Source organism: Anguilla anguilla, chromosome 13 (genome assembly GCF_013347855.1).
Source record: "Anguilla anguilla isolate fAngAng1 chromosome 13, fAngAng1.pri, whole genome shotgun sequence".
Lineage (NCBI taxonomy): Eukaryota > Metazoa > Chordata > Actinopteri > Anguilliformes > Anguillidae > Anguilla > Anguilla anguilla.
This window is the reverse complement of record NC_049213.1, coordinates 4,954,676-4,982,427: the sequence shown is the minus strand read 5'-3', so window position 1 is coordinate 4,982,427 and position 27,752 is coordinate 4,954,676. Positions and strand designations below refer to the sequence as shown.

At 45.6% G+C, this 27,752-nt stretch overlaps 1 protein-coding gene across 4 annotated transcripts; it reads right to left on the bottom strand.

Moving 5' to 3' along the window:
• Positions 1-1,253: 1,253 nt before the first annotated feature.
• LOC118211292 (la-related protein 4-like) lies at positions 1,254-26,605 on the bottom strand. 4 transcript variants are annotated; one of them, XM_035388386.1, is made up of 17 exons: positions 18,846-19,183; positions 16,390-16,516; positions 15,753-15,914; positions 15,413-15,506; positions 14,825-14,961; positions 13,732-13,835; positions 13,335-13,445; positions 12,425-12,478; positions 10,316-10,528; positions 9,717-9,823; positions 8,774-8,815; positions 7,565-7,753; positions 6,559-6,610; positions 6,184-6,342; positions 3,185-3,306; positions 2,183-2,378; positions 1,254-1,758 (listed from the first exon to the last, which is right to left on the bottom strand). In XM_035388386.1, the coding sequence occupies exons 1-17, from the start codon at positions 18,861-18,863 to the stop codon at positions 1,417-1,419; spliced, it is 2,229 nt and encodes a 742-aa protein (XP_035244277.1). In that variant the 5' UTR covers positions 18,864-19,183; the 3' UTR covers positions 1,254-1,416. The 4 variants fall into 4 exon arrangements, with proteins under 4 accessions (XP_035244277.1, XP_035244273.1, XP_035244275.1 ...); XM_035388382.1 differs by lacking the exon at positions 18,846-19,183 and adding an exon at positions 26,099-26,605 and having other exon boundaries at positions 1,255-1,758; XM_035388384.1 differs by lacking the exon at positions 18,846-19,183 and adding an exon at positions 26,099-26,605 and having other exon boundaries at positions 1,255-1,758; positions 2,183-2,375.
• Positions 26,606-27,752: the final 1,147 nt, after the last annotated feature.

The following is a 27,752-nucleotide window of genomic DNA, read 5'->3' as shown; positions in this document are numbered from 1 at the left end:
GTGATACCAAAGAAAGTACCAGGTACCAGGTACTATCCACAACTTTTGCCCGATGGAAAACCAAAAAAGTCGAGTAGAGTCGAGTTGAGCCATGCGGTGGAAAAGCGACTTTTGAGAGGCAAGTTGAAAAAAGGGGCTTTAGGACTGATCACCAGTGGTTTAGTACATTCAGAATCTGTAAGAGGGGGGAAATCCCCACACACAAAAAAATGTCAGAATGCATGGAACAGAAGAGGCGGGACTAATGCAGGGTTCAGACTCCGGTATTGGCCCAACTCCATCCTAATTTGCATGGCTAAGGCTCTGCTATTGGATCACCCCTCTTGCCTAATGTACATGACAGCGGCGCTGCTATTTGGCCTAATCTTCGCCAAATTTGCACGAAAACCTGTGAACCCCGTGATTCGTCACAGCAACCCTCCGTGCTTCACGAATTGGGCACAGCGGATACCATCAGAACCACTCGGACGGACCTTCAGAACTCAACTGCTTGTGATCCAGCTGAGTTAGGAGAGCTCACATGAACCGATTTCAAATGCTGATTCATCCATACAAGAGATTTCACGACAAGCAATGATAGCTTGAGCTACAACGGCTATGTAACTATGCCCAATTCCTGTTGCCTCTGTTAAAACCATCACTCTTTACCCCAAAAAAAATAAAAATAAGAACCTGACCCCCCCCCCCCACCCCACGAAAACTAAAAATAAAATTGTACAACTACTGTTTCATAACAGTAAAACCATCATCACTACTGCAAATCAACCTTCACAATCACTCCAAATTACATTCCAAATTCTCCAATTCAGTGATTCTGCGAAATAAAAATTATAATAAAAAACGAATCACAATAATCCCGTTTGAAAGTGGAGGATGCACTGCCTAATGGGCATCCATGTTCTCCCCTTCGTAGTGCATTTCTCTTCCAACCAAAAACATTCCATCTGAAAGGGAAAATGGCTTTGTCTGTTTCTGTTGCCAGAAACTCTCCTTTCCAAACATCAAAAAAATAAAACAAAAAATCCATAAATTATCATTTTTTAAAAATCATACGGACGTTCGGAGGAGCACAGAAACATTTGAAGGTAGCAAGAATTGAGATGAGTTCATTTTCTCCCTCCTCATTGATTGCTTTGATTAAACAAGTTCAAGTCACAACTTTTTCTTCTTGTTTTTAGGTTTGCTTTGTTTGATTACCCCCCCCCCCCCACCACACACACACACACACACACACACACACACACACACACACACCTTGCTTCCAGCAGCTCTCGCCTGACAACACGCACGCACACACACACACGCACACACACACACACACACACTCTCTCTCTCCACCCCTCTCTCTGGCCTCCTGTATATATGCATATATCTGTGTGTAATATTCGTATTTCCCTGCACTCAGTTCCTCCGCTTTCACTTTGGCGATTTGGGCGGGATGTTCTGCTCCTTGCTGCCCCGCCGGGGGGCCCGCAGAGGGGACCCGTGTCCTGCCACGGGGGGGCGTCTCTGTTGCTCTCGGGTCTTGAGGCCAGCGGGCCCCGCCCTGGGGGCCCCGCCCGCTCGGGAGGGCCGGCCCTCTCCGGATCTGTCCGCGGGGGGGATGTCGGGCCTGTGGCAGGGTCCGTTGGGGGTGGGGCCGGGGGCGGAGTCCTCTGCCTTGTTGGCGCGGAGCTCACGGAGGGGCTGCACGGCCGCGGGGGAGGGGCTGCACGGGGGCCTCTGGCACACCTCCGCATAACTCAGCTTGCGCAGCTCCTGATGGGGGGAGAGAGAGGGAGGGGGGGGAGAGGGGTAAGGGGAGAGAGAGAGGGATAAGGGGAGAGAGAGGAAGAGAGGGAGAAAGAGAGAGAGGGGGAGAGAGAGGGAGGGGGAGAGAGAAATAGATAGGGAGGGGGAGAAAGAGAGAGAGAATGGTAAGGGGAGGGAGAGGGTAAGAGAGAAGGGAGGACAGAAGGGGAGAGAGGGAAGAGAGGGGAACAAAGGAAGGGGGGGAGAGATAAAGGGGGGGGAGAGAGGCAGAGGGAGAACAAAAATAATACGGCCAGTTTAAAAACCGTAGTACTCTGAGCATGCACAGCCAATTTAAACAGCTGGAGGAGAAAGAGAGCAGCTGTAACTGGCTACGCACAAGCACTGCGTCTAACCTCTGAAACAAGGCTAACTGGTCTTTATGGCTTACCGGCCCAGGTGTGGAGCTGGGGGCGGGCACTATGGGAGCAGAGGAGGAGGAGCTCCAGGGTTTAGGGGCGGGGCCTGACTGGGCATGGCTGGGCTGAGGGGACACGGGGGCGGGGCCAGGGGCAGGGCCCGGTGTAAGTATGGTTGCTTTCTGGACATCAGGCTTTTCCAGCTTTGAGTCATGATGGGAAACACTGCTGAGTAAAAGAAGAAAGAGCCAATCAGGTTCAAGAAAACCTACGACAGCACCAACCGAAATGAGTGCATATTTGATCAGACAAATATGAGATTCTGTCAAACTATCCCTCAACCGACAAACCGTGATTGAGTTTTAAAAAGTTTCATTTCGAGCAAAAAAAATGTAAAAAAAAAATTTTTTAAATGTGCATTTAGATTTTAAAAAATTTTAAACGCAAAAGCTCTATACTTCAAACCCCACCAGGGGCTCACATTCACCGTTTTTCGGGGGTAACAGTGAAAAGGGTGCGGACAAACTCTAGTGTGCATGCAAGATGAGTAATCTTCAGATTCTTATTCAAGTTACTGCATGAAGAGAGAGAGGAAGAGTGTTCACTTGAGTGACTCAGCTCGAGCACACATTCTGACTGCATAAAAGGAAGGAGGAAATCACCGCTCTGTTGAACACGGTGCAAAGCACTCTGGGTCCCTGCTACTGTAGGATGAGAGGTACGAAACTACCTTTGAAGTGCATTATCTTTCTGAAGTGCTGGAACCACCATCATAATAATAAAACTCTCTGAACCAAAATAGCGCTTCTACTGGTTCAGTCGAGCTTAGCTTAGCGTTGCTAGAGATCAGAAGTTCTGCATCCAATCGGAGACGCAAGTAGATGAGATCAGAATTCATCAGAAGTAGCGACTAAAAGTCCGGGCAGGTGCAAAGCACTGTGGGACATGAGCCGGAGAAGCAGGGCCAACAAACACTCTGCAGACGAGACATCTTGGCGGTTAGGCCGACGAAAGAGCGGACAGCCCCTCTGTACCTGGCAGCGGGGAGATCAGAAGCGGGTGGAACGGGTTTGCAGACCGGCTGGGAAGGGCTGGGGACGCACGGCGCCTCCTCCTGGGCGCCGGAGGAACTGCAGGCAGAATCCTTCACTTCCGGCTAGAGACGGCGAGGCAAAATTACAACAGGAAGTCAAAATGCTGAAAACGCTCAGACGCACAACGATGACTTTTCTGACCGATGCGCTTATTGAACTTCGGACGAACTCTCTCACAGAAAGCAGCCACCTTCCTCGTGATCCAGTCACCCTACTACTGGTTTGTAATACAAATGTCAGCACAGGTGATAAAACAAACAAGCCGTACCCCAAATGTTTTTTACATTTTCTAACACTAGTTCAAGTAACTCGGGCCAGTGTTGCTGATAACACTTTTTTTTATTTTTTTTAATTGCATGCACATGAATGAATGCTTCAGACCTAGGCTGTATAATAGGTTGACACTGCCATCTAGTGGCCATCATTAAAACACACTGGTGAGTATCACACTTAATGCAAGAGACTGGTTCTCTAACATGAGTACTACTATTGATAAGAGGAGGAAGCTGTTCTTCCTACTGTGTCCACTAAAAAGTCCACTTGAGAGAAATCACCATGCTGCTAAGTATAAATATACTGTAGTCATATCATTTGCTAATGTGCCACTCCTTAAGAAACACCAACACCAAGGTAGTCATTCAGAGATGTAGTCACTAGGGATTCTATGCATCTATGAAGTGTGCAGGAAGTAACCTAACCTACTGCTATACACAAAGTATCTGGACATCCCTTAGTCTGGGGCAGTTTTTCATGGTTTGGGCTAGGCCCCTCAGTTTCAGTGAAGGCAAATCTTAATGCTACGGTATACAATCACATTCTAGATGATTCTGTGCTTCCCCCTAGTCTGGAAAAGGCCCTTTCCTGTTTCAGTATGAAAATGCCTCTGGGCACACAGCAAGGCCCACACAGAAATGGTTTTGTTTTCTTTTTTTTTTGTTATTTAGAGCCATGTCAGCATCTAAGGCCATTTCATGGTGAGAACATGGCACTGATAATATTTCAATATATAGAAAGTAGAAATCGATCAATAGAAAACCAGAAAATTAAATAAAACCTATATAAGATGTTTCAAGTGTACTTCTGATAACAGCTCTAAAATTCCTTCAGGGGACACTTTGTTAAAAACATCTTTCATGGAACTTCCTGAATGAAACGGTTGTCTTGTGGTATTAAAGGCAGGGCAGTTCAGTAAAATGTGCTTGATAGTCAAGGGAATGCTGCAGGAGTCGCATGATGGTGGTTCTTCACCCTTCAATAAAAAGGCACAGGTGAGTCTTGAGTGACCTATCCGACACCTTGTAAAAACAATTTGGTCCCATGGGCTTTTAAAAGAAAACACAAGTCTCTTTCCAATTTCTGGGTTAATTCCATGCAGTTTGTTACCTTCGCACTGGTCCCATTCCACCTGCCACTTGTTTAGGATGTAAGCATGTAAGCAAGGTCTGAGGGCTGATGGTGGTAGTAAACATTCCCTGACTCTTTTGGCCTCCTTTGCAGCAATGTCAGCCTGTTCATTTCCATAGATACCACAATGACCTGGTACCCAACAAAAAATGATGCTGTAGTTCTGTTTATGTAAAAAATTGAGTTTAGCTAAAATCCGAACTACTATGGTGGGTGGTCTGTTTTCAAAGACGAAATGGTTTTGTTGAGAACGATGAGGAAGAACTTGACTGGCCTGCACAGGGCGCTGACCTCAACCCCATTCAGCAACTGGAAAGCTAACCGCGAGCCAGGCCTAATTGCCAATCAGTGCCCGACCTCACTAATGCTTTTCTGGCTTAATGGAAACAAATCCCTGCAGCAATGCTCCAACATCTAGTACAAAGCCTTCCCAGAAGAGTGTAGGTTGTTATAGCAGCAAAAGGTGGACAAACTCCAAATTAATGCCAATAATTTTGGATGAGATGTTGGATCTCAGGTGTCCACATACTTTTGGTGTACTTTTTAGTGTATCTAGCTAAATGTAGGTACCAAATATGTATAACGTTGTGCAACATGCAACCAAGGAATTAAATGTTAATTAAACATTCATACTGACGCAACCATTCAAGAGACCAGGACATTATAATCTGTAGCAACTGCCGTCTGTCTGTCTGTGTCTGTCTGCCTCCCTGCCTGCATACTGGAAAAAAGATAGTCAGCCTTTTGTTAACACGTGAGGGACCTGGGTGTCGTTTGTTACCAGAGAGAAGGCTGCTAATAGGCTAAAAGGTACATTCAGCACTCAGAATGCCTTAGCAGATATTGAGATAGGGGGTGAAGAACTACTAGATAAATCACATATAGTAAGGTCACCCAGACTGCTTTAAGGAAGATAGAAGCTCTGGAAAAGGTTCAAAGAAGGGCAACTAAATTGGTTCCTAGTACAAAAGATAAAAGGCAAGAAGAAAGACTTAAGATACCTGGTGCTAGACGTACGTATATATAACTCAGAGCGCATATCTTATTTACTAAGGCTACAGCTAATTACGCAATCAGTGAATGGTACTGCCCACTAAACTAACTAAAAAAACTCCCGTTGAGTACACTGACTATCTTCACTGGATGTGGGGAAATTATGTAATGCCAGGCAAGAGCGTATCCAGCACTATGAACAATGCAGGACAAAATGTTTGTAAGGAGTTAGAGTCTGTGGTTATTGTCAGTAATCCTGTAGGAAGCCATAAAAGGCCAAGCTTCTCAGTGTTATACAGGAATGGGGTATGCCCTGCCTAACTTATTGGGCAGCAGCCCAGTCACCAAAATTTTATATAGTTCTCCAGGGCAGGGGTTTCCCCCCCAAACAGTGAGCTGTTTGACACGAAGGACAAAATGTAATATGAAGATAATTACACACTTCCCTAAAACACTCGCAGCAGTCAAACTGAACCCTGTGAGTGGGTGGGAGGAGAGGCCTCCCCTAACCGGGAGGAGGCCCGCGCGGGGCCGCGGCTAACCTTGGGGCGGCTCAGACCGCGCACCACGTCGGAGAGGCGGTTCTCCAGCGCCGGCTCGCCCCGCGCGCTCGCCACGCAGCCCGGCAGCGGCGGGAAGCTGGAGGAGGCCAGGTCGAACTTGGGGGGCGGGGCTTGGGTCTCGGCGAGGGGCGGCGGCCTCTGGAAAAACAGGGAGGAGTCCCGTCGATCAGAACTCTCTTTAAAGTTAGCTACGACTAACATAGGGACATACAAGACATTAAAGTCTAATTAAACACCTAAATGAAAGCCTGTCCATTTCCAGATGACTTTTAACGTTAAACCCTGCAATACAGCCAGTGTACGTTTGTGCAGCATTGCTTTCTGTACGTACGCACGCATATTAAAGGCACTTACAGCAGTCCGCTCCTCCTCTCTCCTCCTCCTCATGCCTCGATATGAGCCTCTTCTGTGGAAGGAGCAAAATCATGGTTTACTTCCCCTAAGGATCTGTACCTTGGTTCAGTCTCATGTATAGACTCTCCCCCCAAAGACCATCAAATCTCATGACCTTACTGCTGATTGGGTCAGGTGTAGAGGTTAACTGCTGTGTGTGTATGGGCGTGTGTATATATGTGTGTGTGTGTGTGTGTGTGTATAGATGGTGCAGATGGACTACAGGAGCACACATGACCATACTGAGGAACTAGGCCAATGTGCGATAAGACAGAAATGACTTAACCCCTCTCTCCCTGGTTGATACACCACAACTCACACACACATGCACGTACATATACACACACACACACACACACAACATGTGCATACACTCTGCACCCACACCTACATCTGGCTGCACGCACACAGTGCAGCTGGGCATGGTGTTGCTAGCAGTGCGACAGCCTTAGTGCGACAGCCACCACAAATTCTGACCCTGAAGAACAATCCCGCCAGACGCACTGGTTTCGACTTTCAGGTTGGTCTGTGCGATTTGCCAAAAATAGCAGGCGGGAGTTCATAAAATTTGGCAGCAATATTTCTAATGCTATGACTAGCCAATCCATCAACAACGGCTAAACATAGAGAATAAACATCACAGCAATGAAAGCCCTACTACCACTAAGCTGGGAATATGCGAGGGAAACTAACCTAATGCAAGCTTTTAACATAGCTAAATGGTAAATGGACTGCATTTATATAGCGCTTTTATCCAAAGCGCTTTACAACTGATGCCTCTCATTCACCAGAGCAGTTAGGGGTTAGGTGTCTTGCTCAAGGACACTTCGACACGCCCAGGGTGGGGTTTGAACCGGCAACCCTCCGACTGCCAGACAACCGGTCTTACCTCCTGAGCTACAGCGCATTTTGCTGTTAACGAGCCCCAACACCAAAGAAAAATAAGCGTTCTGCGGCGGCCCCTCACCTGCCCCGCCCCGCCCCGCCGGCGTCGCCGTTGGCCTCGGTGGGAGAGAGGTGCCCGTCTCTCGGAGGGTAGGAGGGGCTGGGTTCGGACGGGCCCAGGACCGGGCCTCCCAGCCCCGGCAGCAGGGGCACGGCTGTCCCCGAGGCAGGGGCCCCGTCGCCGGGCCTCGGGTGAGGCTTCACGTGGTTCCTGTTTGAGGAGGAAGTTCGTAAAAAAATAAATAAATAAATCAAGTCGCTGCAACACACAGGCAGCCACACAGGCCCCAGGTGAAAAGCACCCACCGCTGCCGTAGCAACACGGCTGGGGTGAAGTACTCGCCCGCAAGGGCTCGTTTGCAATTATTTGCAGAAACCTACGCTATTACAACTAGTCACTCCGTGGCTTCCGAGTAAACAAACCTGACAGCATAAAGTACAAACCTAGTGTGCTTTCACTCGAAAAGTGGAATGGGGAACACTCCACTTGGAACGTCACAAGGGAAACACTCGGAATGTCCATAGGGAAACACTTGGAATGTCATAAGGGAAACACTCGGAATGTCAAAAGGGGAAGACCCATAATGTTGAATGCGGAACAGTAAGAATGTAGAATGGGGAACAAACTAAATATTGAATGAGGAACACTCATTGCAATGCATGCAAAATGAAGCAAACATGGACGCAGCTCTTTTGCACTTCCGTAGCAGTGCAAAAGCATACCGGAGCATTCAAGATAAAAATAATACATTCACAATCTCAGATTAATATCAAGACATTTCTTTTGTTCTTTATGTATAATATAAACATTAACAATTATTTTCACAGCTCAGGCATTTTACTATTCAAACTAAAATTTCAAGACATACTCATGAATGCGGCAGGGAGTGCTAGTTCGCAAGTTAGAATGAACTTTCACAGGCGGTCTGTTACGAAAAACAAAAATAAAAAATGAAAGACACAAAGAAACACTGGTTAGTGACGATGACTCAAATAATAAAATAAAAAGTCCCTCGGTCGAGTGCCAGTGAAAGAAACCAGAGATCAAAAGTTAAAGGACAACACAACCGTCCTTGCAAACACCCCCCATGGATTTGTGAGGTAAAAAAAAAATGCAGAAAACACAGCCAGGAAGAGTCACAACTGAACCCAAGACTGACCAACCAAAGTGATGATCAATGAGAAGGATGAATGATTTTGAGTTATGTGGATACGGACAAAATAACAATACCTGAAGGCATTTATTACATTCTTTCTTGAATAAAGCGGGACACTGTGGGGACAACAAAAACAATGGGAAGGAAGGGGGTCAGGCTAACTGGTTATTCGTAATTTGAGCATTTAAAGTTAGCGTACCATTTTTAGTCAAGGTACTGGTGTTAAGGAGATTTGCCATAATCAGAAATCAAAATTAAATACACACCAGTCACAATTATTGATTATTTGGAAACAGGGCTCAAGTCAGTTCAATGAATGATTATTCAAGTTTAAATTCATGCCCTGATTGTCCAAATTCACTGAATTGAAATCGACCCCCCCAACTCTGCTCGGAAGAAATTCTTAGTTTCTATTTATTTTTTACAAATATTGCAAGAAAACCAAGGCCTTTTCTTGCAACCCTCTCAACACTGGGCAGAAAAAAATGTTTACATTCAGTACCAAAAGAGTATTACACTGAGAGCACATTGAAGTACCAAGGACATGCATTATTGCCAAACTGCCCAAAACTTCATGAAGTAATTTATGTGAAAACGGGCTTTGCCCACGCCCTCTCTCTCGACCCAATGAGCTGAAAGTTTGGCGATATCGCCCCACTAGCCAGCTTGCAGCTGACCACCTCAGGCCTGTGCCTTGCTGGGCAGAGGTGGAAAGTCCAGGGGTCAGAAAGTAAGAGTCCTGCCATGTGTTTCTTCCACCCGTGAACTCAGCCAGCTGATACCACTAATTAGTTCTACCTCCTGGTTGAAGAACAGCGCTAATCAGCAAATCCAGGTGGTTGGAACAAAACACTGGGGAAGGACTTTTATACTTCCTGAACCTGGATTTTCCACCTCTGGCGCTGGGGAGAAACGCACTGCGAGCTCGCGTCTGCGCGGGGCTTCAGGCGGCCGACAGACAGGAAGTGAGCCGGTGGCGGCGAGCGGAGCGGAGCGAGGGGGGCGGACGCTACGTACCGGGCGCGGGGAAAGGGCCGGCCGCCGACGCCGAGGGAGCCGCCGCCGATCTTGTAGCCCCCGGACGAGCCGAAGCCGTTCACAAAGCCGCTGTTCGGGAACGGCGCCTGGAATGTCAGAGGCGCGCGCGCGCGTCGTTAGCAGCCTGGCACTGAGCAGCCAAAGGCCCTTTAAGAGCTTACCCAGAATGCACCAGAGAGCCCCTCAGCTAACACGTCACCTTATCAATGCATAAAACAGAATCTCCAGTTCATATACTGTATGTACCCTTCTACCCTGTAAGAATACCGCTTCCCAAGTGTTCATCTAACGTCAGGCTGTTGCACCATATATACAAAGCACCGCCCTGTATTAGCGACACAATACCTTATTACTAAGCTCCGAAAATAGGAGAGTAAATTAAATGTTGTTTAGTCCGGTAAATAAGCCTTCCATTCAAATACAAAAAGCTCTACTGTTCACTCGATCTCCAAAAGCATAGAAATCCCTCTTCAGTTTCAGGTTTAAAATGGGAATACTCAATGGTCCAAATACAGTAGAAGCTCAGACGCGAAGCCGGTCCCCTGAGCTAGGCCACCGTGAGGTGGGAGGGGCCTCACCAGGGGGGTCTCGAAGTACGGCGTTGGGGAGGAAGGCCAGGTCGGGGGGACGATGCCGTAGAGGGGGTACTGCTGCTGCGGGCTGTAGACCTGCTGCATGTAGACGGGCGAGCTGTACTGTGACGGGGACTGCGTCTGCTGAGAGAACGCAGCACCCTCCAGGCTGCGGTAACCGTTCTTAGCAAAGAAGGTGTTGATGGCCTTTATCCGAGCCTGGAGAGAGAGACAGAGACAGAGAGAGAGAGAGAGAGAGAGAGAGAGAGAGAGAGAGGGAGAGGGAGAGAGCGAGAGAAAGAGAGAAAAGGACAGGTAGAGTAAGAGACAGAGGGAAAGCAAAAGAGGGAGATGGGTAAAGACAGGGCAGAGAGAGAGACAGAGAGAGAGAAAGAGAGAGTGGGGGGAGGTAAAGACAGAGCAGAGAGAGAGAGAGAAAGATTGAGGTAAATGCAGGAGAGAAGAGAGGTGAAAGCGAGGGTGAGAGAGAGATAAAGTGCAGAGTATAAACACAATGCAGGAAAAGCTGGCTTTAAGGGGTTAAATTCACTTTCTGCTCACCTGACCATCCTGAACAGACTCCTGAGAACCCCAGACACACGGTAACAACAGTTCCAAACAGAATCATATTTAAAAAACTACACTTACAGCCTGCCCTAATCAGGCACAACTCCCTAACCACTAAGTTCTGTTTCTGTACAGTATGTATGCATAACTGAGCAGCTGACAAGTGGAGTCAGGCCTGCACTTCCTGCACTTGGTGGCTCTCTCAGGACCACGCTTCCCCTACTAGGGAATTTCCGCACCCGCGCGAAGTCATTCTGGATAAGAGTGTCAGCTCAACTCCAGTACGGTGAACCGGTCATGATGTAAAGCATGGGTTTGTCCCCCACAATGGACATTTCTCATCCACAGCTTTTCAGAGCTGGGCTGCGCCACAGTGACCGTGCTGGAATCTCACAATGATACCGCCTGGCGTTCGGGAGCAGTGTGAGTCACGCCCTCAGGCAAACGTGTGCGCATGTGAACGCGACAACGTCCTGCAGAGGACATTTCCAACTCATCTAGTCTCAAGAAACGACCTGTTTTTGGGAAGAACTGTGCTGTGTGTGTGTGTGTGTGTGTGTGTGTGTGTGTGTGCGTTTGTGTACATGCATGTGTGAGCTTCCCCTCAGATCTCATAATCTCACGGTCATCAGGGCAGGACCACTGTACTGACGGAGGGAAAGGAGGAGGGAGAGAAGGAAGGAGAGGTGAGCAGAGGAAAGAGAGATGGAAGAGAGGAAGAAAAAGGAGGAGGAAAAAGAACGAAGAGAGGAAGAAAAGGAGGAGGAAAAAGAACAGCCTCCACAGCTGCAGTGACCTGGATCCTTCCAAGCGCGATACTGATCATCACAGGGGGCTCTTTACCGCCATCTAAACGTTTTTAATTTACCCGCTACGGAGCAGCTTCTATTCAAATGCGTTCCTACATAAACCTAAAACAATGTTAAATACAACAACATGAAAGATTGTGTGAAAGCGTGTGAAAATGGATGGACGGAAGGCTTTACTTCATAAAAACCTGCAATTTCAGTAAGGGTGTGTAGACTTTTATAACCACACACACACACACACACACACACACACACACACACAAACACACAAACACACACAACCATCAGTTCCACGTATCCTGGGCAGTGTTTACCCTTCATACTATGGCTGGGTGATACATCACAATGATAATTATCGAACGTTATAACGGTCATCGCCGCCATGTCTGGTATTGCCTTTCCTTTGGTCTTCTCTTTACTTGCACCTCATACACTAGTACTAGCGCTTCAGGTATAATTAAAAAGAAAAAGGCGGAAAGAAAGGTAATACGCCATGCGGTGGCGATGCCAATTACTGCGTTCGAAAACCATCGTCCCGGTATGTTCCTCTGCCCTACTTCATACAGAACTGAAACAGGAAGTGCTGCCCACGGACTGCAGAAGCAAAGGCTCGGGGGGGGCACACTTTAAACAACAGATACTACTGCTGGCTGAAGTCCCCCCTCATCTTATCAAAACCATGCGCACACATGCAGGCACAATTCACCTTCAATGCTTCCAACGCCACAGAGCTACTCACCATGATGGGTTTTCCCTGAAACGTTTTCACTTCTTCCCTTAAATACCGGTATGCCTGCGGGGAAACAACACACTGGCTTCACAACAATCCCCAAAACGCACACTGAAGGTCAGGTATCGTTTCTGAGGCCATTAAAAAACAGCAGCAGTGTCTCTCTGACTAAAGTAGGCAGTACACTTCGTAAGAAGTAGAACTTTTTGAGCAAAACGAAGCAATGAGAACAACTGACAAACAAAAAGACGCGGTGTTGTGTGTTCGTGTGCCTCCAGGGAGAACTTTTGGAAAACTTCTTTCTTGTACTCCGACCTCCCCCTCTCAGCTATTGGTCCAAATATCACATGGTTGGTTACGTCACGGTTGAGAGTTCAGACGGCAGACTTCACATGCTAATGTACGGAAAGTCAACGCCCATCTCTCTTCTGTAGAGATGGAAATTCTGCGAGTTCCCGCATGTTTGATGAATGGTGCTACGCATTTCAGCAAGTCATCAAAAACGCCTAGCACACATTCGGAAATAAGAGAAAGAGGACCCCCTCGTCTAAACTCCGCATTTGCCGAATGTACAGACAAAACTGAACGTACCATCTTCGCCTTTTTTCTTCTTTTGCATAGCTAGATAAACTAAAGCCACTTTAAACACTTTAAACTTTTTGTTTTGTGTTGTGATCTCGCGTAGCCCTTCTCTTTACAGCCGCAAGACGGAGGTCTGGGCGAGATTCCAGCCCCGGTTAATAGCTGCCTCGTAATTATTCACGCCCCAGCGGCGTGGAGTGACTTTAAACGGTGCGGTGTTCTCACAGAGTATACCGCCATGTTCGCCGGTGGTTCTCAATCCTCAATCAAAAAGTTCTTTCTGCTTACTGAGTATACTGCCAGCTCAAGCCACAGCTGCAGGCTCGGAGACGCTCACCTGTTGGGCGTCGGTGTCCGACTGGAATGTGATGTACCAATTGTTGTTGTGTGCGAACTCCACGCTTAGCACCTTCGGACAATCGTCGCTTTTAAAAAGGGCCTCGACTTCCTGGAAATAAACGAGGAGGATGTGAGGGCGGGGAAGCGTTTTCTTTGTGACCGCCTCACCCCACAAGGGAGAGAATCCCTTCTCCTAAAATACTGGGACGGGGAGTTACTGACCCTCAGTCAAACTTTCCAGGAACAAAAAACAACAACAAAAGCAACAGCCATAAATATAAACTAAGTTAACACAGAATCTGAGACGTCAGATGTTAGGTAATAAAGCACAGTTGAACTTGAAAGCCAGCGGTTCTGCAGAATGAATCTGCAAGACGTGAAAGACCCCGCCTCACCTCCACGGGCGTGGTCTCGGGCACCTCCCTCAAAATGATGATGCATCGTTTGTGGTTCGGTCGCACTTTCTCCCCCTTCTCGTCCACCTGGACCATAGGAGAGGCTGCCCATCCGGGGGTGTGGGGGGGGGGGGGGGGGGAGGAAATATTAGGTCAGTTTGGTCCAATGACTCCGACACGCACTGGCAGCAGAAAACGAGAAGCATTTATCTAATGTGAAACCCAACAATGTTTTCCACGTCTCGTTTTGTATCTGAAGGGCAGTATATTGCAGGTAGACTGCAAATTGTAGAGCTTCATTATAGGACTTAAACAAATCAGGGTCAGCCCAATATATATTAGCAGAATCACAACGGCCATCGATTTACAAAAATCAATAACTCTTAAAAACAAAGACTGTAAATTATTTCAGCAGGCTAAAGTGACATTTACCACAAACTCTTACCACTTACTCTAGCTAGCTAACGTGTTACATAACGACCTTGGTTGCAGAGTCTTGTATTTAAACTTGTAAATAAAACGACGTAGACGTAGCTTACGGTTACCACAGCAAGGATTCTCTCCACCTCCTTGTTTACAGTTAGTTCCTTGTTAGTTGCAATACTCATCTAGCAAATACCTAGGATCAATATAGCAAAAATGGACAAACATAGCAGCTTGCAGTAGCAGCAGTACGCATAATCAAAGCAGGGCTTTGTAACAGCCAAACATCCAGTCCTTGGAAGTGACCATGGGGCGCCACCCTTTCCACTAATAAACCTTTTCTAGGGGACACACTGGATGTGACGTAATTCCACAGGAGGTGAATGCCATTCATGCAAATCCAAGGCCAGTGCTCATTTCCTGGGGCCCAATACCTTTAAAAAGTCAGTAGTATGGTGTATGTTTTCTGTACGTTTTGCGCAAGCTCAATTTTCTGTTCGAGGGAGCTGGAGACTGACTTCCAGTGATCCGGAAATGCAGTACTTTGAAATGCAGCCATCATGCAAAACTTTGTCCATAGCACATGGTAGACCCTTTTGGAGCTTATTCTTTATTCCTGTGCAGTGAGAACCAGTCATTATGCTGCAAGAACACTGGCAGAGAGACTCACCTCTCAGCACATCCAGAATCAGGTCCATATCCGTGGTCAGTGCCTTGACACCCTCCATGCTGGCGATGGTCCAGATGGGAACAAAGTGGTCACTGTCCATCTGAGATATCAGGTATAGGTCCTTGGAGAGGTTCTCCCTGGGGCATGATAAAAGCCATTTACACATAAATACAGGTTTAAAAATACCAGGTGCCTGTTGTCAGCAGCGACGCGTGCCAGGGTCTGGATAGGGCCAGTCCCGACGGTGGCCAGGCAACAAGTGTGCCGACACCAAAGATTCACCGAGAGCGATGGTTACATTCGGCAGGGTGTTCCCGGGCCACATCGCTCAACAGCGCCTCCTCTGGTGGAGAGGGTGCCTGACACCCTGCTTGCCCTGGCCTTGCTGGATCGGCAGTAAACCGATTGGGTACCCAAACAGGCAGCTGAGGTGTAGGACTGCAGAAAGCAGTCTCAGGGAGGTGTGGGCTAGTGCACGCCCTCTTTCCTGATTCGAAATAAGGGTAGGAGCCGCACATTAGCGAAGGAGAAGCAGAAATGAGCCAGAGCCGGGGACCGAGGGGGGGGGACCCGAGGAAGGTTCCCTACCTGGAGAAGCAGAACTCCAGCTGTTTCTTCAGAGACTCGCGCAGGTTCTCCGCAGAGACAGGCCGATCCTGCGCCGGCTCCCCTTCCCCTTCGCCTGTAACGACAGAGCCCGTCAGCTCGCGTGCAGACGCTGCCCGAGCGAATCGGCGGCGCAGAAAAACCGAGCTAACGGAAAGGGTTTCAGGTTTCCAGCTAGCATCGGCGCCATCGAGCTCGCCTTCCCGATTCCCTTCAGAACTACCTCCACGCAAGTTTAAAAAACGACTCTCGACCTCAGCATCTTCATTTTTTTTTTATTCTTTTGGGTTGGGCGGACGGCGTTTTTCCCCCCAATACTGACCATCCGGCCTAGTCGCTGGCTCGTGGGGGGAGAACGCCAAGTCTGGAGAGTCCACGCCGTTGACGCTTCCTTCAGGGTGCGCGGAGGGACCGCTCTCCCCAGCACTGTCAAGACCAATGATGTAGGATTTACTACATTCAGTGGGCGGGGCCTCGGGGTGACCTGGCAACAGAGAAACATTCAGGCCATTAGCGAGTCAGTGTCCACTCCCCTCGAGCCCAATCCAAGAGGGAAACGTCAATTTACAGCGGTGAAAAAAACGCAGCAAAGTTACCTGCATGGCAGAAAGCTTTGAGATCCCACTACTGCGTGTACATGTATAAGAGTACTCGCACATGTATGAGAGCATGTTACTGTGAGTGTATGAGAGCATGTTACTGTGAGAGTGTGTGTGTGTGTGCGCTTCTGAGAGCGTGTGCACGTGTGTGTGTGTGTGCATGACTCAATTTGGCAATGGGCACACCTGAGAGAGTATGTGTTGTGTGCGTTTCTGTGAGTGAGTGTTTGCATGCCTATGTATGTTAATGTGTAACAGAGTATGTGTGTATGACTTACTGACTGTGAGTGTGTATGTGTGTGTGTGTGCGTGTGTGTGTGTGTGTGAGAGAGAGAGAAATGGCCAGCACTGTGAGCTCACCCTCAGTGGTGCCAGTGGGACTGGGCGGTGACCAATCGGAGAGCGGGACAGGGGCGTCGCTGGGCAGGGCGGAGATCTCCTGCCACACCTTAGCGTTGGGGTTCAGGCCGGCTCCCTTCGAGGTCACCTGACAGGAAGAACGAGACGAACCAGAAAAAAACGGTCATTACAACTCTGCGCAAATTCTCTCCATAAAGCACCCGCCTCGTCTAATCTTTGCTTCAGGGGGCGGGACCGTTTTTTTTTTTTTTTTACCGCAACCATTGATGGCCTCAAAAGAAAAGTAGTAACGTTTTTTTGGGAAAAACAAAATACACCCAAATATTACCAGCGCATGTAATCTATGAATATAATGGTTCCACTGTGATGTACAGTTCACACCCACAAGAGCTGTGCCCTTGGCCTTGATTTCCACACAGAGATGAATTGAATACTTCCATCACGTGTGGGGAAAACAGACACCTCACGCAAGGGAATTCAAAAGGCCTAAGCTGCCTTTAGGCAACCATGGAATATAACCATCTATATACATCAAGACAGCAGCAACAAAAAAAAGAAACTAAACAAGAGGTCTTGGGTGGAAGCAAATGACCCAACAGAAAACATGGAGAATGAACTTCTCGCTCTCATACAAATCTATGCGAGTTTGCACATAAAATTGAATTGAACAGTCAGTGCAGGAGGACAGGATAATAAAATCATTAAGCAAATGTAAATGTTTAAGCGATGAACCCCAAGATTAAATGCCCAAAGTACAACAACACAGACCACTCAACTCAGAAACAGTGATTAACATTTACCGAGCTCAACTTCCCAGGTATTAGTCTTCAATTACAAAAAAAAAAAAACATTGTGAAGACCAATAGTTTCAGAGAACTGAGCTTTAGAAGATAAGATAAGACACTTTATTTAAGATAAGGGTTGTTTAACAGAGCTGGCTGAACAGTAGAAACAGCTACTAGAAGGCTCTGCTTGCTTGTGAATGGGCAGAGCGTGTGGCTCAACCCCAGCACAAACCCCATTTTCGGCTCAGGCTTTTATTACCTGCCGTGGAACTTTGCGCACCGTGAACCAGTAAGCGACTTTACTGGCCCCGTTAGAACGAAGTGAAAAATGTACGGCCTGAGCTCTCTCCCCCTCACTCTCAAAACGGCCTCAATTTTCTCCAGGAACATCGGACATTTCCTGTCACTGGTCTAAACGAACTGCTCGTTATTAACTTGCCAGCTAGCCGCAGCCTGAAAACGGCACCTACTTCTTAAACCCTGAAGCCACAGGACAATAAATGATGGAACCCATTACTGCACGGCAATTTTGCACCAAATGATAATCTGAACATAAACTGTTTTTAAGTGTCATAATTTTCTGAATGGATTCAGTTTTGTTACTATAACTCCAAAGCACCTTAATAAAAAATCCTCAATAGCTGAAATTAGTTTTACATTACTTGTTAAAAATGTAGACACGGCATAAAAGAAAGCTTGATATGGGACTTAAAATCGAAAATCTAAAGCCTTACATTTCAAAACTATTCTATACCTGCAAACAGAACCCAGATATAGTGCGGATATCTCCTGCATTTTATGCTGAAGTTTGACTTGTGACGTTGTAAATTGGAGTATTCCCAAATTGTACTGGTTTTAATTCGGGATCCATCATAACAAAAACCACACAAAAGATCCTAAAGCATACAATAGTACCCTGCGTCCATACACGCAGGGCTCAACGCGTTTTTAAATAGTTCTGCTTTCACTAAAGCTAATCTGATTAGTTTGCCGTCTAGTTGCTCACTAAACTGTAAATGTGAAACGGTCAAGGTGACAATTTAGCCTGCTAAATATATATCTACGGTGCTACGGTCTGCCAAAGCCTCCGGCATTCTCTTCAGTTGCCAATTTTGACAAAGGGCATGTGACACTTCAGTCAGTGCATTGACACGGTTCAAGCTAGCTAGGTAGATATCATCAATGTACTCGGTGTGGTAACGTTACAAATAATCGATGCGAAATATCAGCAGTCCAAGTTACAAGTTTGAACGTGGAGCAGGTACATTGGGCCCTCTTACTTTCAGCGGTTAAAAAATGACGTGGTTCCAATACATACATAAGAACAGAATGGTTAGGAACATTGGTCGCTAGCTATTTCAGCTGGAACTAACTTTCAGTCTGCTGGTTAGCGAGGGTTAATTTTTGGCGTTTGAGCTTGCTAACCTAGCAAGCTAGCAAGGTGGCGCGAAACCAAAATACTAACGTTAGTTCGCCAGCGATAAAACCACACGGTTCATTTTACGGAAACAAAATATAAAATCTCTCACAAACTGAACAACTACCCCCCACAGAAGCTTTAAAGAAAAACTTGGGAAGAGCATGGCTAGGAATCTGTTAGCGATGTAGCTACCCAGCATGCAGCCCGTAACACCGCGTGTTAAATTTGACATAAAAAGTTTTTGTGCTCACCTCAACGAACAAAATCATTATTTACCAGTATTTATGATACGCGGCAAGTTGTTTTACATAGAACTGTGTACACTCCGATTCTCTACTAAAAAATTCCAAGTTCAACTGCGACTTATTCAACGTTAATGAAAGTGCAAGTCCCGAGCAAGAAAGAAAAAAAAAACTTCCACCGGCTCTCATTCAAGATCTTCTCATTTCACAGAACTGCTCTCTCCCCTGTTAAAGTCACGTTGACTGCCGGAGTTCCATTCGCCACGCTTGTCAAACACACTCGTAATCGCGGCCTTGCCATTGGTTAAAACACCACAAATCTGCAAGCCCTGCCTTCTTCCGGAACTATTCTTAAAACTCTCCCCCACGTACGGGTGGTTGTAAGAAGCTGCGCAAAAGGTCGCAACACCAGTGAAGTAGTCCTTTCAGTTAATAATAATAATTTTTTTTAAAAATACACTCAAACAGTTCAGCCGTTTGCTCAGTTAAGGTCTGTTCGCAATGCAAGATAATTTACATTTTTATTTAAAAAATTGGTGGGTTATACATTTCCAATTCATAAATTACATTATATTTTAGGCATTTGATAGACGCTCTCCTTCAAAGTGATTTGCACAGATTAAATTGACATAGAATGTATTTATACAGTATAAATACATTCTATGTCAATACAGCTAGATATCCGGTACCTTGCTCCAGTACAACAGTACCCCACCTGGGAATTGACCCAACAACCTCAGAGTTAAAAGCCCATTTCCCTAACTATTATGTTGCACTCCTGACTATGAAGGCCATTTTCACTTTGCAAAAATGATACTTCAAGACAGATTGGGGAGGTTAAATTGTTATGGGTTTATTCTCATTTTGAGAAATGAGAGCTAACAGAATAGAAATAACTTCTCACATTTATACATTTACTATTTCACACCTCACTTTCAGAACTTTGTGCACCTTCCCTTTGCAATGATAACACGACTGAAATGTCTTCTATATTATACCATATTTGTAAACACATTGAGGGGGGTCTTTGACAATTCCTCGATGCACTATTTTTCTAAATGCATTAGGACCTTTTTTGTCCTGTGATTGTGAACGGCCTTCTTCAAACCACGCCATTTAAGTTGAGCTCAGGCCAGAAAACTGGGATGACCAGTGCCATAGTTCAACTGCCATTCAGCAAACACAAGGCTGTTTTGGTTGATTACCTTCAATAGAGCCTATTTTTTCTGACAACCCTTGTGACAGGTTGTATCATTTTGACAATATTTTAATATTTTGAGGACCAATCAAGGACAATTTGCATCACTGCAAGTCACTCGGGGAGGGGCAGCATCTCACACACTCTGGAGTAACAGCTCATTTACACTGGCCCGGCACAGACTTCATGACCATATAAGGGTCACAGCTTTTGCCTACTGTGCAGTCTCCGGCTACAATTTGTACAACATGGCGGCATGAAAACTGCCCATGGAAAGTCAATGGCTGATGTCACAGTCACTTTGGCCATATTTTTTCTACAGTCTATGTGCAAGGGGCCAAACGCCATGGTGTCAGAAAGGAAATTCAATGTACAGTGCCTTTGGTAAGTATTCAGACCCCCTTCACTTTTTCCACATTTTGTTACGCTACGGCCTTATGAAAATTGATGAAATTGATTAAATTCATTTTTATTCTCATCAATCTACACAGAATACCCCAAAATGACACAGCGAAAACAGGCTTTTAGAATTTTTCACCTACTTCTACGTCACAAATTTGGGCTGAGCTCCATGGGAAATGAAACAGAGCATTTCACCTTTGGGTGGGCAGTGCATTGTTTTTTTTGTTTTTTTACAAAAAAGATGGTGGCAGGGCTTAATTAGATTTTAATTTATTAATATATTTATTTTTACTATAGGACTAGTGTGATATATCAAATGGAAACAAGATACTCAGCTTTAGAACTCGAAAAACCTGATTAAATGTTTATTACCCATTTAAAGGTCTGATATGATAACAGACTTTACAGACACCAATTTAATATTGTTTGTGAAATTTTAGTGGGAAAGGAAGTATTTCACAACCATAATGTGACTTCACCATCATGAATGTTCTCACATGCAGACTAATTTGTGTTGACAAATGTTGCCTCTAATAAAAATTTTTTTTGCTTGCCCAACCAAACTGCTCAGCTAATTTAATTGTTAGTTTTTCAAAGTATTAGGATTCAAACATGCAATGTCCATTTCACTTATATTTCATAAATATAAAAACAAATCCTCTAAGTAATAAATTGTACAAATAATGAAAGTTTTGAACTTCCAAGATTTCAAGTTAGTCGTTTAAACTGAATCAAAAATTAAACTAATTAAATCAAAGAACTGTTAAAGGGATGTAGGAAGCAGTCTTTGCGCTCCCAAATTAATGCTGGTTGTGGCATCAATGAAAGGCTTACTTAAATGATTTGATTACTTAAAGAACATTTATACCATTTCTGTCCACTCTACAAAAACAAAATGACAATACAAGTATAAGGGAGCATTGAGTGGCTTCCCCCTGGAAAGATCAATTAAAAACTCATTAACATGTACAGATGGGTGACAAATTCAAGGAAAAACCGACATAAAGTGTCTTAGTAAGGTGTTGGGCCACCATGAGCCACTATAACAGCTTCAGTGCACCTCGGCATAGATTCTACAAGTCTTTGTAACTCTACTGGAGGGATGGAACACCATTCTTCCAAAAGATATTCCCTCATTAGGTGTTCTGATGATGGTGCTGGAGAGTGCTGTCTAACATGCCAGTCCAAAATATTCCTTAGGTGTTCAACTGGGTTGAGATTTGGCAACTGCGAAGGCCATAACATGATTCACATAAGTTTCACACTCAAACCATTCAGTGACCCCGACATGCCTTGTGGTTATTGCACCACTGAACTCTCAAATATGCATTCATCTTTGTAATGAGGGGTTTGTGCACTGAAAACCTAGTATAATATCCCTCTCTATGTAGCTGTCCACAGTCCTACTGACACAATCTGATCACGTCCCACATTAACATTCAGTCACCCGAGAAGCGTTGCTCTTCTGTTTTTCCTGACATATCGCACCAATGCCCGAGTATCACAGTCATCGAATGTGCATTTTCGACCACAATTTCTGACCCTACTTACTGATGTCTTTCCCATAGATCTAAATGCTATGTCACTCTAGTCACTGTTCCGATTGAAACACTAGCCAGTTGAGCAGTCTTTGTGACTGAAGCTCCTGCCATCTGTGCCCCAATAATGAACCATGGTTCAAAGTCACTTCAATCTTTTCCTCTTTCAATCTTGATCTAAAATTGAGGTCAACTGCACCTTCTCGGCATTTTTATACATGTCACAGAGCATGATAGGATATTAATGCCTAAACTATCATGCAGTACACCTGTATGGAAGCATCTGCATTTGTTATGTTTCTCCACCCATTTATTCAGATTTTTCCCTTTAATTTGTCACCTGTCTGTGCATCGCTGAAACAAAGAGATTCCCTACCACAGATTTTCTGTTACTATTGCATAGATCTGTGGTTTTGAAGGAACCAACACAAAACCAACCCTCACCAAACATTACTGCTTTGTTTTGCTACTCTGCAGAGATATGTTGTGGTCACAGTGATGGCAAAGTTCTCCAATCCATTTCCAGCGAGATCCTTCCCTATCTGTCCTCCATTGTTAATTCCTCTCTTTCCTCTGGTCATGTTCCCTCTGATTTTAAGATGGCTCGTGTTACCCCACTTCTCAGAAAACCCACCTCAGACCCCTCTGATGTAATGAATTATCGACCCGTATCGCTTCTACCCTTTCTGTCCAAAACCCTTGAATGAGCAGTTCTTAAACAACTAACCTCTTTTCTCCATCAGAACAACCTGCTAGACCCTCACCAGCCTGGCTTCCGATCCGGGCACTCAACAAAGACTGCGCTCCTGGCTGTGACGGAGGCACTTGCCACTGCAAGAGCCTCACGCCTCTCCTCTGTCCTGATCCTTCTTGACCTGTCTGCAGCTTTCGACATGGTCAACCATAAAATACTCCTCTCCACCTTGGCTGAGATGGGCATTGCTGGGACTGCCCTGTCTTTGTTCACTTCCTATCTTGCAGATAGGTCCTACCAGGTACCTGGAAGGGGTCTGCCTCTGCTTCTCATCCCCTTGTTACGGGAGTGCCGCAGGGATCTGTACTGGGTCCTCTGCTGTTCTCCTTATACACCAAATCTCTTGGTTCAGTTATTAATTCACATGGCTTCTCCTATCATTGTTATGCAGATGACACGCAACTCTTCTTTTCTTTCCCCCCCTCGGCCACACAGGTTGATGATAAGATATCTTCCTGCCTGGCTGACATCTCCACCTGGATGGCCAGCCACCACCTGAAGCTCAACCTCAACAAAACTGAGCTGCTTTCTTCCCATGCAAGACCTCCTTACTACGTGAGCTCTCAATCACAGTTGATGGCACCACAGTGACTGCCTCTCACTCTGCCAAGAGCTTGGGGGTGGTCCTGGATGACCAACTGGACCTCAAGGAGCACATCAAGGCAACATCATGGTCCTGCAGATTCCTTCTGTACAACATCAGAAGGATTCGACCATACCTGACGACACACTCCACCCAGATGCTCGTCCAGGCTACGGTGACCTCTCACCTTGATTACTCCAACTCTCTCCTTGCAAGCCTGCCAGCTTGTGCCATACAGCCACTACAGATGATTCAGAATGCCGCTGCCCGACTCATCTACAACCTTCCCAAATTCTCCCAAGTCACTCCTCTGCTGCGATCACTCCACTGGCTACCGGTCGTTGCCAGGATCCGGTTCAAAGCCCTGACCCTTGTCTACACTGCAGCCAACAGGACAGCCCCCATCTACTTGCAGGACATGATTCGATCCTATGTCCCTGCTCGACCACTCCGCTCTGTGGCAGCAGGGCGCCTTGTAACCCCTCCCACCCGACCAAAGGGATCACAGAGCTTCTCCACCATAGCTCCCCAGTGGTGGAACGAACTCCCCGTCCCTCTCCGAACCTACCCCTCACTACGCATCTTCCGCCGTGGCGTGAAGACTCATCTCTTCAGACTATACCTAGACTAACCACCACCACGCTGTAGGCCTATATTTCACTCTAAATCCCCCCTCCCCCCTTTCTTTCATGACACTTGTTACATGTTTCCCCATCCCAGCACTTTTTGGTAATTTGTATTTGTCCTAATACTGTAGCTTATTCTTCTGCCTTGTTGGCTTTGCAGAGGTTAGGTCTGAATAGTGTTCACTGTGTGAACTAAACTGTATTCTTGGCTAGAAATAGCTGTACAAAATAAGTATTGTATCTTACTGAACCTGTGTTTATTGGTTGTCTATGACCATGAAATGCACTTTTTGCACGTCGCTTTGGATAAAAGCGTCTGCCAAATAAATGTAATGCAAAGGGCATGCACATCCACAGCTTAGACTAAGCCTTTAGGGTTCAATCAGAAGATTTAGCAGTTTTCAGATATCCAGTTCTAATTTATGTCTCATAGCATTGCATTGTTTTGTACTGTATCAATGGTTTCAAAGAAAATGTTATTTCTGGCATTTCATCAATCAAATAACAAAATGACAGGACAAATAGCATCCCCATGTTAATACCTAGTTTTGACAAAAATATGAGACAGAACCAGAACATAGTCCAACGGCCATTTGACTCAAGTCTTGGGCTGCATAGTGGATTGAACTGATTACAGTGATCTTGTGTACATGTCAGGTTAACTAAAGTTTTTTTTTTAACATCCAGTAGAGATATGCATGCAATGCAGCGTTTCTACTATGACTTGCAGCCATACTTAACCTTCAATAGTAGAATGGACCTTGCAACTTGCACTGCTAGACGCACTGACATTGAAATGTAAGTCACGAGGAAGGCAAATAGCATAGCCTAACTTGCAAGCTAATGTTAAAGTGCTAACAATGAGAAACACGTTTGACACATCACGTATGAACGTGCACCAGCTTCTGTCATGCAAATACACTTTTCAAAGAAATTACTCCTACTGTTGCTAATAACGTCAGATATCATTTACCATTTGTCAAACAAGTTCAAAACTCCAGTTAACTTACTAGTCCTGAAAAAAGACTTATTATTTAGCTATGCCCAGAGACAAAACTACTAGCTGCTACCTACTGAAGTTCAACTAGTACTTAGCAGTAAAGGCCTACCGAGAAAGGAGAGGCCTACTGATCAATTATTAGCCAATTCCCGAGACACACTTGCCGTAAAATACATTTAATTGATAAATGAATAATATATATAATCGTTACTGCGACTCAAATCTACACAAGAGGGTACGGGGGTGGCGTGCAGGAGAATGTCCTGAACTAGAAGTTCGCAATGCGTTCGCTGTATTCTGTGGCGTGCTAGCGCACTGTCACTATTAATCTCCAAATTCAACACTAAATCAAAATGTTCACTATATGTCAGACATTTAGTTAAACAGCCAATACCGTTATAGATTTTTTAAATTTTTATTACAAACATCGTGTCTAATGTTTGAAGCGACAACTTCGACTAGACTCGTAACGTCGTGAAAGACACTTCTGTGGTAACAGCTGCTCCTAGCTAAAGCGTTCATTGAACGAACGCTACAAAATCACGTTAGCTAGACTAACGTTAGTTCAGCTGACTTGGAAGCTAGCTAGGCAGCCGGCAAACGGTTACAAATCATAGAACAGGGTTTTCTGGAATTTCCGCAATATCTTGCTAGATTAGTTCTCAATTAACGTTACCACATGGGAAATTATGCATGTCAAACACGCCGGTCACTTCTACATTAATTCGGCGTAGACCGAAATGCTAACTAACACGTTACGTTAGCAAACGTGTGTTACCTAGCTGAACACATCACCTTCAGTGCGCTACAGTGGCTAGTTAGCTAGCGAGGTCGATTCACAAGTTTGCTTTTAGTATACCGTCCTAGCTAATAAGTTGTCCATAGCCAAGGGGGAAAATATCTACATATTGTCATTTAGCCAGCTACCAGATAACTTGTCGAATAACAGCTGCGCTAGCCAGCTATCAAGTTATTCTAGTTCCGCCTGCTCAGTTTAACTATATTTGGAAAAGGCGACTGCAGTCGGATCGGCGGTTGGCGGTGGGAAGGGCTATGCTACTGTCGTTTGGTACTGCTAATAAGAGTTTGCCTCATGCCAACTAGCTTAGCAGCTACTTAGCTAACGTTACTTAGACTAATTCAGGGCAAGGCCCAACTCACCATGTCGCCTTGTTCTCTGCCGGTTTTGGGTGTTTTATCCCCCTCCCCTTGGGTGTCCGGTCCCAATTCGGCCTCCTCCTGCTGCTGCGGCTGACCACCCTGCTCCGAACTCATCGGCCGCTCTCCCGTTTCCCCCACTTGCCGCTCCCTCTCCTCTCGGCTCTACACCTCTCTCCGGGCGAATGCAACAGCCCTTTACTCTAACCAATTAGCTAGCTAGTCTTCAATTATTTATCCAAAAGCGATAAAAATCAACGAAATTAACAAACCAGCCAAATAGTGAACACGGGACAGGAGGCAACTAGAAATACGCGTTGTCGGTTAATTTCCTTTTACCAAACAGCACCCGCATTCATGGCCGGACAACGAAACAGGCACAGGGGACGAACACCTTTCCTAAGCACAGAAAAGTGCTAACGTTACCGATAAGACGCTAATTCCCACTCCGCCACCATCCCGTCACACAACGCGCAGTTAAGCCCTCCCTCGCTCTCGCTCCCTTCCCTAGCAACCGTCTAACACTCGCAACGCCGCATAGCAACGTACGAGCCACTTCTCCAGTCCGCATAGCGACAGTCGACAACCATCAGCTTTCTGCAATGCAAAGCTATACAGGTCGGTTCGGTTTATCAAGCTGGTCATCTAGTGAAAAGAAATGGGGAAACACATTAGTTATATTATGTAGCAGGAATATTAGTACGCCGTTTAAAATGTATTAAAAGTTTTATTAGACTAACGTTGTAACGACTATCTTTTGGAAATCATTTAGCAGTCGTGTTCAATAAAAATTATATGCAGAGATGGTCATACAGGCAGGTCCGCCTCGATTGTTAATGAAAGTATCAGGGAATATTTCTCCCACATTGCCTCAATGGGGTTTTCCTTACTTTTTAACCCTCCTGTTATGTTGCGGGTCAAATTGACCCTTTTTAAAGTTTGAAAATCTAGGAAAAATACTTAAAATTATTTTTTCAGTATGAAACTTCTTCTACTGGCCTTAATTAGTGTAATCAACATTTTAAATGAAAATGGTTCATTTCATGTATTTGCAAACCCCCCCTGTATGGGGATTGACCCGGGAACATTTTTGCTGTACCTAAAAAATGAACAGAACAAGAGGGTTAAATTCATACTGTACAATGTTCACTGTGAGGATCTGTATGTTAGTCCAATTGTTTATGTAATATTTTTAGTTACATATACACACGTATACAAGGTTTGGCAATATACACATGTATGTAAAGTACCTTCAGATAGCAGTCAGGTCCAGAATTACTGGGGCCAATGATAAAGATGGCAAAAAAGCCTAAATAAGCAACACAAGTAATAAACTACACTATATGACTAACAGTATCTGGTCACCCCTTGGTCTGGGGTTGGGGCTGTTTTTCATGGTTTGGGCTAGGCCCCTTAGTTCTAGTGAATTGCATATCTTAATGCTGCAGCATACAATCACATTCTAGATGACTCTTGTGCTTCCCCAACAGTTAGGGGAAGGCCCTTCTCTGTTTCAGTATGACAATGCCCCCAGCCATACAGCAAGGTCCATATAGAAATGGTTTTGTCAAGAATGGTGTGGAAAAACTTGAATAGCCTGCAGAGCCCTGACCTCAACTCCATCCAACACCAGGCAATGGAGAGCACAACCAAGCGC

Bases quoted from the DNA above. Each gene is read 5' to 3' on its own strand.
- LOC118211292 (XM_035388382.1), bottom strand. From the start codon at position 26,212: ATGAGTTCGGAGCAGGGTGGTCAGCCGCAGCAGCAGGAGGAGGCCGAA. The intron at 10,529-12,424 runs GTGAGTAGCTCT...CTCTCTCTCCAG, and splicing joins TTCAGGGAAAACCCATCATG to GCTCGGATAAAGGCCATCAA. The intron at 2,379-3,184 runs GTACAGAGGGGC...TCTTTTACTCAG, and splicing joins TCTGATCTCCCCGCTGCCAG to CAGTGTTTCCCATCATGACT.